General features: G+C 34.1%; 1 protein-coding gene across 1 annotated transcript in view; it reads right to left on the reverse strand.

Annotated features, from left to right (window-relative positions):
* Positions 1–3,728: 3,728 nt before the first annotated feature.
* LOC132119214 (sarcolemmal membrane-associated protein-like) overlaps positions 3,729–10,517 on the reverse strand; it is a 56,111-nt gene continuing 49,322 nt past the window's right edge. Inside the window, 5 exon segments of the mRNA XM_059529005.1 lie at positions 3,729–5,213; positions 8,051–8,185; positions 8,529–8,700; positions 9,224–9,341; positions 10,441–10,451. Of these exon segments, the coding sequence (XP_059384988.1) occupies positions 5,121–5,213; positions 8,051–8,185; positions 8,529–8,700; positions 9,224–9,341; positions 10,441–10,451 (529 nt within the window). The 3' untranslated portion in view covers positions 3,729–5,120.

Genomic DNA, 10,517 nt, shown 5'->3' on the forward strand with positions numbered 1-10,517 from the left:
GCGCCTGTGCGCGCTATTATATACGGCGCGCGGGTGACGCCACCTGCACAGCATAAACCCAACCTGCATTTCTACAGCATGTTATGTTACAGCCCTTCTCTCTCCTAGTAGCTCTTTCAAAAGTAAATCCATGGCAAGAGGATTTACTTTTATAAAAATTTTGGCTGATACCGATTACCAATATTTTATTTTGATTTGAAAGCTGATAACCGATATGTTGGCCAATAAATCTATATCCAAATTTTTATATACTCTTTGAGAGACCGATTATAAAAAAGGTCTCATCATTAAAAGCCACATCCCAACCACTTCAACATAAGCAGCCTAGTTTGAACAGTGTACATTTTAAAAATAGTCTTACTCTCCCATTACCAAATTTCATCATAAAAAGTCTTACAAATAAATAATGCAAACAAGTCGTCTCAAGTCAAGTGTTTCTGAAGGAAATGATGCATTATTTATCACCTTTAAGACATCGGCCAAATTTTCTTATCAGGCCGATACCGATAACAGAAAATATATATACATATACATATATATTAAACAAGTTAAATAAATCCTCCTTTACACTTCTCTGCAATGTTGCTAGTGTTCTGTAAAACACAATAAAAATAATACAATTAAGTTAAAATTATTAAAATAAAAAAAATCTGGATACACTTTTGACGTTTTGCTTAAATGATATTAAAGCATAAGCATACTATTGCTATTATCTTGCTCTGTTTGATTTTTCCTTTATTGAATTTATTTTTTTATAATGTGTCATTTTTACAAATAAATAATAACGAACAAGAATGAAGCATAAACTCATTTCTAATTGTTATCTAGACAAATAACAAAAGCATCTAAGGCCACAATTATTGTTAACCTAACATAGAACTATTTTTGCTGAAATAAGATATAATATATGGGGGAAAAAATTGAACTAAATGAAAATTAGAAATGTTACCTTGGAAAACAACTGAAATAAGTTTAAGTTGAAGCACTAAAATCATTAACTTTATATTTTAATAAATATTTTTAAATTATTATATTATATATAATTATATATTTTTATTATATATAAAATATATTTAGAATTATAAATATATGAGTGTTCTCCTGAATAAGGTGAGAAATCTGCACAGATCAAAGATAAATAAATAAAAACAGTTCAAAATGAATGGATTATGATGAGATAGACAACAGGAAATGGACTTTTTAACTGAAGGAAATATTATTATGGATTATGGACTCATGTTTGGACTTTCATTCTGACGGCACCCATTCACTGGTGATGCAATGCTGTTTCTCTATAGAGCTGATGAAGAAACAAACTCATCAATATGGTATGATCTAAGGGTCAGTAAATGTTCAGCAAATGTTTTGTGAACTATTCCTTTAAATAAACACCAAAATAGATTTTGTAAGTAAATTTAAGTTGAGTTCGCTGCATGCAATGTTTGTCCTGTAATGATTCGTCTCGGCTCTTTGTTAAATTTTAACCTCAGTGACGATGATGATGCATCAGTCGGATGAAGGCGGCTGCAGTGACTGAAGTGATAGGATTTCTGTAACAATATTTCACCTTTCTGAGCTGAGTAATGCATCTAAGGCACAGATTACAGCCTTTTCTCTGTCTGTCTGGACTCAAATCCACAGGCTGCTCCAAACCAGGGCCCTCAGGCACAGCCCAACTCATCTGAGGATGACGTATTGTATAGGATAAGCAGATTGCATGAGATCTCTGATAGAGCTGGCATCACATTTCCAGGTGCTTCTTCTGAATCATCAAGATGTCACTGTTAGAGATCAGCACTTATTCAGACACATACTTAACAGTGAATCTGTAATTTTTACTGTACTGCTTTATTTCTGATATTAACAGAACTTTTGAGCATTATTTTTCCAATTAGTCGTTCAGAATTTTTAAAGGATTTTCATCTTGTGCCACTAAAATAGCCTTCAATATGTTCCATGTTCCTGGAACAGTTAGCTAACCTCTAATGAATAAGAAAATACACATTTGTCATAAAAAGCATGCATTTAATTTGGAAGTTTTTTTAGATTTTGCCAATTCAACTTTTTTTTTTGTATACATAACTAATGTTTTAAGAATTGTCCAGATAACAAGAAAATAAGTTTATTGGCCCTCAACTAAGCTGATAATTTAATGGTCTACCATGCTGTTGGTTCAAACTAAAAAAAATAAAAAAAAAACATGTCGAAACAACTGCATTACACTAAAAGAAATTAAGATAACAAAAAATCAGGGTCAAAGTTTTAAAACCGATTCAACAAAATCCTTTTTTTTCAGTAGCGAAAAAAAATGTAAAGGCACGATTTGGAAGATCAATCTGTAGTTTCAGTATGACTAAAATATACTTATTTATAGACGCTGCTCGAGCATGTTCGGTGGGCTATGTATACCTTCGCTGTTCAAATTCCCCTAAAAAATAAAAAAAAAATTAAGTGCAACAGAAATATTAAACCGAGCACATGTGATTTTAAATCTCAAGTTTACACTCTCCTGACTTTCAGACAAAAGAACAATTCAGCAAAGGTATTCCGAGACATTCCACACCTGATTGGACACAAGGAGATGTGTTTGAGACAGGAACACTTATAATCTTGTCCTGAGAACAAATATATATCTTGTAAACGCCAAAGACGCTTCATAATGCATATCTACAGAAATAGAAACATAAGTTTAAAATATACATTATAAATCTTGTAAGGGCTGCCATCTTGTGTTCATTGCTACAAACATAATTTTAATGTAAAAACACACCATAACAAATGTTTGAAACTGTTTCAAGAAATAAGAGGTATATTCACTTTGTTTCTCAGTTTGCAATATCAAGCAGCATAAAGGACTGTTTTTGTAATAACTAGAAGCTAATGTCAGCGATTGCTTGCTTGCTAAAAAATAAATCCATTAAGAAAACTTACATTGTATGTACTTATATATTTAAAAAACATGATATAGGTGTAGCCCCGAAAAGATTCAAACTAGTCATGGAAAGTGAAGTTGTTTTATTGAAGTCATGCACATCACACTTGTTAGTGCACATACCCTTTATCTGTATTCCAGAAGCTTTTGTTATATCATTCTCTTTACAAAATAGAATTCTGACAATTAACTATCTTTGTTGTTCAAAACAAAAGTGTAATTATGAGCTCTGTTCAAGAAAAAAAAAACAATATTTAGGAATTAAAACTATATACAGGCAGTGTATATAGTACTGTACTCTACTGACTTTGTAGGCAGTTGGTGACCAGTTTAAAGAGATATTTTCCCAAAGGCTTTAGCTTTTAGATTTAGCTTTGAATTAAAAACTTAAAAAGACTTGAGAAACTTTATTCCTATGAACTGACAGAGAATGAAAAAACAAAACAAAAATACAAACTTGATGCTTACAAAAAGCAGCCTTGATAGGCTCAGCTACGACCCTGTTTAAATGTACTAAACCTTAGATCTAAGGTTTGTTGCGGTTAACGAGTTCCAAAAATTTCATTGCAATTTTTTTGTTTTTGCAAAAATAAAAAAACACCTTCCATTCTGAATATAGAATCAAAAACCTGAAAATGGCATGTGTTCAAGACAAAATAAAGCTACAAATGCATCTATAAAACTAAATTAAAATGACCTCTAACAGAGAGCTGGTATCTCAATTAAAAGGAAGAGACAAGGCCAAGGCATCATTTCCTAAAAACTGGCTTCAGCAGCAAATTAGATGTGACCGAAATCATTTATATCCAATGTTTATTTTGTGACTATAACATATTTACACACAAACATTCATACATACATATTTACAAACGGCCTGTGAGCATTCTTCCAACGTGAAGGACGATGTTCCAAACGGATTTTAGAAATAAAAAAATTACATCATGCTTTCGATGCAAGAGATCTGTTTAAAGCTATCCCTTCTGTGCTACAAGCTTTGCTTTTTTGCATTCATAGTCAAATCCATGTTGAAGTGTTCAATGGATTTTTGTTGCAGTATGTCTTTCCAGTAAAACAAAAAAAGATGCAAAAACAAAGTCCTCGACACGTTGAACCAGAGGAGTTGGGCTTTTTGCTCCACGACTGTTTATTTACAGCACAGCAGACAAATGTGAACCACACACCAAACACATCATTGGTGAATTCATCTTCCTGGAGTCTCAAAGCAACTTGCACATCCACATTTTAACAACCCATTCCCGTTCACCCTTAAAATAAATCTCTCTCACCCGAGAGTGGATTTGTGACTCTTTCACCATTAACCCCATTCATTTTAAAGCCTTTGCATCTAATTTCATTCTTTAAGAATTAACTTATGTTACAAGTAAGGCAGCAGAATCCCAGAGCCTTTTTCAGGAGGTACTGTAGGTACTGAAACGATGGAAAGTGCTCCATCTCATCCAAACAGCAGGACAGTGTGTTGATAAGAAGTTACTTTTGTTGTATTTTCGTTTTTCGTTATCGGTTTGAAACTGACCGCAATCCTAACATGTCAAGAACGTCGAATTTGAAAACCACCTAGATACTTGTAGTGTCTCTGACGTGAACATTTGCTTACACAAGGTACAATAGAAACAGCCATAGAGAACAACAACAACATCACTGTGCTAGAAGCATGTCGGGTTGAACACAATAACAGCACAGACGATGTGAAATTGACTTTTTTTCCATTTGAATTGATGATACGCTGCATGAGTGGCACTTCAATGTGAACTAGTCCTAGTAATGTTTAAAATAGGCACTTCGCCCCTCTGTGCCCTAGAGTTCAGATTCTGATTTGGTTTGTACATTTAACTGGATTACCACAATTGACATGGCAAACCACAAGAACAGTCCAAGAAACAAAAACTTGCTAAACAAAACGGTAGACCTAGTTTAGGCCATTTTAATAATTCAAATTCCCATCCGAGTGACAAAAATGCTGATAGATTATTTATTCTATAATATGCATTACACAACTTTATTCCCTCTTTTTTTCTATACTATATACATTTGCATTTTACACAGACATTGGGACTGTATTGTCAAAACGAGGTATTACGTTCAGGTTTAGACTGTGTTGGCTAAAGCTGACACTGGGATTGGACAGAGGGCGGAGCTAGGTGGTAGAGACGAGTGTTCTGATTGGTTCTCAGGAGGAGCTCTTGGACAAGTTGGGATAAATCACCACTGCTGTCACTGCAACCACGGCTGCAACCACCGTTATCCAGGGCATCCAACCGCTCTGAAACAAGGAGGATGAGAAAAACAACAGCAGTGGAATTAATAAAGGTTATTTAAGATGCACCAGAGCAACCAGGACAGAAGCGCTGGAGACTGGAGCTAAAGAGACAGAGAGAGACCTGGGAGATAGTAAGAGACAGAGTTGCAAGAGAGAGAAAAAAGGGAGAGAAAGAGAGAGAGAAGACAGGTAAAGCAGATATTTAAGTAAAAGAGAGCCAGTTACCCCACAGGAGTTATAAAACAAATAAAAGTGAAAACAAAACATCTTTCTTCAAACACAAAGAAATAAAAGCTGTGTTTAAAGGAACGGTTCACTCGAAAATGAGTGTTGTTTCAAACCTGTATAACTTTCTACTTTTTCTACTGTGGGACACAAAAGGAGTATTTTAGCTTTTTATAAGCAGTATTTTTAGCTGCTTTTTTCCTGTTTAAAAGTGTACACGGACCAAAAAATGTAATACTAATAATAATTTATCTTGAATATATAATGAAATAAATTTAAGTTTTCTTTTGAAATATAAAAATCATATAAATAAATGCATTACTACTGAAAGAGTTGTACTGTAAAATTAAGTATTTAATGATGATTAAATATTTTACAAAATAATAATAATTTATTATAATAAATTATTCAATATAATACATTATAATAAAAAAAACAATATTTATATTATTAATATTTTTTTTTAAATCTTTATTTTTTGCTTTGAAACAAACTAGAGCTTTTCCATTTATTTGTTTAATTTTGAAAATAAAACTGGAAATGGCAATTTTGTTCCTCTGATTTATGAAATTTACACTGGCCATACTTCCTGTATACAAAAATATAAAAACTAAAATCTCATCCCAAAAATACGGAACAAGCAGTCTTCATGAATAAGAACCAGTGGTAATTAGTGCAACAAGTGGCAAAATGTGTCTTAATGTGCAAAAGCATTAATAAGCAAATCAAATCACTGATCACTTTATTCCTTCATTGCATGGAAATGAGCAGCATCCACATTAATCAAAACCTCTTCTTTAGTGTTCTCTGAATGATACGAAGTCATACAGGTTTGAAACAACATCAGGGGGAATACATGATGACAGGATGTTTACTTTTGGATGAAATATGCCTAAATTGAAGAACAGCAAAAGCAAGATGACATAATGACCAAAACACAATCACAACAGAACAAAAAAAGAAAATAGCATCCAAAATCCACAAATTCAGAGATTTATATGACCATTACAGCGATCCAAGCAAGACAAGACAGTTAATGTGTTTGGTTAGTAGTTGGTGATTCTGGGTGGAGTTCCCACATGTTGCCAAGCACCGAAAAGGGATTTTGGTGCAAAGCGGGTGCAGAGATGACGGATGAGAGTTTGCCATGCACAGGTCGTATATATGTGATGATATATACAGAGACACACAAACAGACTCAACAGGAGCGTGTGTACCTTTCTACCACAACTGGCCGAAGCACCAATACAGCAAAGCCAGGAACAGACCGATGGAAATGGCTTGGACAGGCTGCAATATGGATGGCTAGAGGAGGGAAGGGATATTACAAATAAAACAAAAAAAATCAATCTTCAAACTATTTAACGGAAATCAGGCTGGGGAGTTAAACAACTACAACAAACATACAAACATATACAAACAAAAATGGCCATAAAAGGGGTGTGGTGGGAGGGAGCATCGATAAAACAACAAACAAAAGATGTGACCCTGGACCACAGAAACAGTCTTAAGTGTCAATCTTTTGAAATTGAAAGCTGAATAAACAATCTTTTTTTATTGATGTATGGTTTGTTAGGATAGGAGGACAATATTTGGCCGAGATACAACTATTGGAAAATCTGGAATCTGAGGGTGCAAAAAAAAAAAGGGATATTGAGAAAATCAGCTTTAAAGTTGTCCAAATGAATTCTTAGTAATGCATATTATTAATAAAAAATTAAGTGTTGATATATTTATGGTAGGAAATTTACAGAATATCTTCATGGAACATGATCTTAACTTAATGTCCTAATAATTTTTGGCATAAAAGAAACATTGAAAATTTTGACACACAATGTTTTTCTTTCTGCTACAAAAATACCCCAGAGACTTTGCTTTTGTGATCCAGGGTCACACATATCAAACGCCCCAGAACCACAAACAGATTTAAACATCCAGAAGCAGGACAGTGGTTCAAGGCTTTAATAAATCAAATAAATACAAATAAATTGAATTAATGAACTATTTATCTACAAAATATCGGTGTTAAATTAAAATCAACGACACGAAGTGATTGTGACTGCAATCAGCAGTGCAAGGGATCGTAATGAGGGAACTGTGGGATTAATAAGGTGATAACTACAGTTTCCTGTAGCACATTTGAAAAAACATAAAAGTGCACGAAGAGAGAAACAAATCGTAAAACGTAAAAAAAAAAAAAAAAAAAAAAGTAAATATTCTTCTCTTGGGTGAACCTGAAAATGAAAAATCTCAAGTCTTTGAGTGGTTAATAAATATATAACTTAATATGAGCTCATAAAAAAATAACAATATCCAATGAAACCTACAGTGTATTTTAGCTATAGCTTTCAGGGTCAGGGTCACCTATGATGCCTACAAATTCTAAATCGCAAATAATATTAGCTAACGACTCACAAAATCATGCCAGATATGCATGTTCTGCTGCATTTTTTTTTCCCAGGGCCTTGCAAAACAGTAAGATCTATCACTGGTTGTTGGCAACCGCGCTAAATGGTGTAATGTAGGCAACAGCGAATTCATTGGAGTTAGATCTTCACGCTTGCGGAGTTTTTTTTTTTTGCTATGTGATGATATGTGCTGGCTGTGAGACTCACATTGCTGCCCTTCTCCTGCAGGAGCTTGAGGTTGACCTTGCACTGCTCCAGCTCGTCGTTGATGGAGTGTTTCTCCTGCTCCGTCTGCTCATACTGCTGCCGGAGATCTGAGAGCAGATTCTGAGTGTCGTCGTACTGGAGAGAAACAGAGAGGTTGTCTGAAGCTGTTAAATTGTGAAATATTATAGCTGTATAAAATCTATTTTATATTGTAATTTGTTCCTGTGATGCGCAGCTGTATTTTCAGCATCATTCCTCCAGTCTTCAGTGTCACATGATCTTCAGAAATCATTCTGATATTCTGATTTCTGCCCAAGAAACGTTTTCATTACCTACTGTATGTTGAAATCAGTTCTGCTGCTTTATATTTTTGTGGAGATTTTGTATTTCAGGATTCAATCAATTTAATGCAACCTTGCTGAATAAAATAAATGAATGTGATCATGGTTTTCAATAAAAGGTCTTGGGCTGCTCATACCTCCTTCTGCAGGTCTCTGGTGTGGCCTTCAGCTCGAACCAGCTGGATCTTCAGTTTGCTAGCGTCCTGTTGGTGCTGGTCTTGTATCGAGCCCAGTTTGTTCTCCAGGTCACCCTGGGATTTCTCCAGAGCGTTTAGGCTGCTGCTCAACGTCACGCTCCGCTCTCTGGAGCTGAGAAACAAAGACAGGAAAATAAAGTCAAAGACATTTACCTTTTTTACATTCTGTGGAGCTTTCAGAATACGAACTAATGAATGGAATAAATTTGTGTCACGAAAAAGAATGTTGTAGAACATTCCTAATGTTTCCTAATGTTTCCTAGAACATTCCTAATGAACATTCCTAATTCCTGATGTGATGCTTTAGGGCAGATGAGCTCATAGCGGTAACTTATAAAATGATAACTTCAGTACAGAGACGTGCACACACTGCCAAGGGTGGAGATTAAGTTCAGGACAAAGGTACTCAAATATTACAATGGGAACCAGTTGTTTAAAAAAGCATTACTGGAGAAGTCTTTTATAAATACAAAGAGATGCACTTGTGTAATATGGTGATTCAAACAGTCTTCATTTAAGAGAGCAGGTGTGGAATCTGACAATGTACTCAAACCCATTTAAACCTAGTGACTTATGTTTGCTGTGTGAAATGATCTAAACGACACAGAGAGTCAGTTGGTGTGAATGCGACCCACCTGTCGAGCTCTTCCTCTAGTCTGTGGAGTTTCTGCTTGAGTGTAGTCTTCTCAGCCCGCAGACCGTCACATTCATTCTGCAGACCAGAGCATTCAGCCTGAAGCTTCTCCAATTCACCTGACACAGAGACACAGAGAGGAAAAACTCATAAAACTGATTCCCTCCACTCACAGCCAAAAACACCTCAATACACAATGCATTTAAGTGTAACCATGGTTCAGGTCATTCATTTTTATTTAAATATACAACTAAAAATTTACTACATATAATTGTAATAAAACTACAGGTATTTTTACACACACGTACATATAAGAAAATAATATATTGAAATATTTATTATACATATAATGTATATGATTTAAGTGACAACACAATATTGATAGTTATATAGTTAAAACACAGGTTAATTGAACACATCCTGTCTTTTTACTGCAGTTTGTCTGTGTGCAGATGTTTTTTGTTTCAGTTTGGATTTTTAAATAAAAATCACTAGCATTAATTTGTGTAGTCTAAAATGGTTTTAAAAGATCTCGGAAGCACGGTCAGAACACTTTTATGCACATTTTTCCTGTGAAAAACAAAACAATGATCCAATAAATAATAAATAAACCCAGCAGGATGGACGATAATAAAACTGTTTCCTTGACTCTGGACGACACATTAAAGAGGACCTGGAGAGAAAGACCCTAGTGAGATTAATACCACATGTGTGCCTTCTCAATATGTGAAGAAATCAGTCTTGTGAAATGCAGGCTTAAAGGAACAAAGGAAATTTGAATATTGAATTTTTGTTTTGATAGTATTGACAGCCACAACACACATGCATTACACTCTGCTGTGGAGAAATATTTTATATATATATATATATTTTTTTTTTTTTTCCAATATTTGAACATCTTTAATCTTCAATCATATCATCACAATTGTGTTAAAGTTTGAGGTAAAATAGTGAAAAAAAATATTAACATTTAAAATAGATGTTTTCTACTTGAATATATTTCAAAATGTAATTTATTTCTGTGATGCACAGCTGAATTTTCAGCATCATTACTCCAGTCTTTCAGTGTTTCAAAGAAACATTTTTGACTATTATCAACATTGCTTCCAATTTTTTTGGAAACAAAACAGCATTTATGTAAAACAGTAATAATAAATTTAATTACTGAAGCTTTTGAACAATTTAGGGCATCTTTGCTGAATAAAAAATCTTACTGACCCCAATCTTTTCTAAAGTAAAGCATGTTTTTTTTTCACTCATTTAACTAAATTTTCTTCTCATGGCCAGTCACCCAG

Source organism: Carassius carassius, chromosome 38, assembly GCF_963082965.1.
Source record: "Carassius carassius chromosome 38, fCarCar2.1, whole genome shotgun sequence".
Taxonomy (NCBI): Eukaryota; Metazoa; Chordata; class Actinopteri; order Cypriniformes; family Cyprinidae; genus Carassius; species Carassius carassius.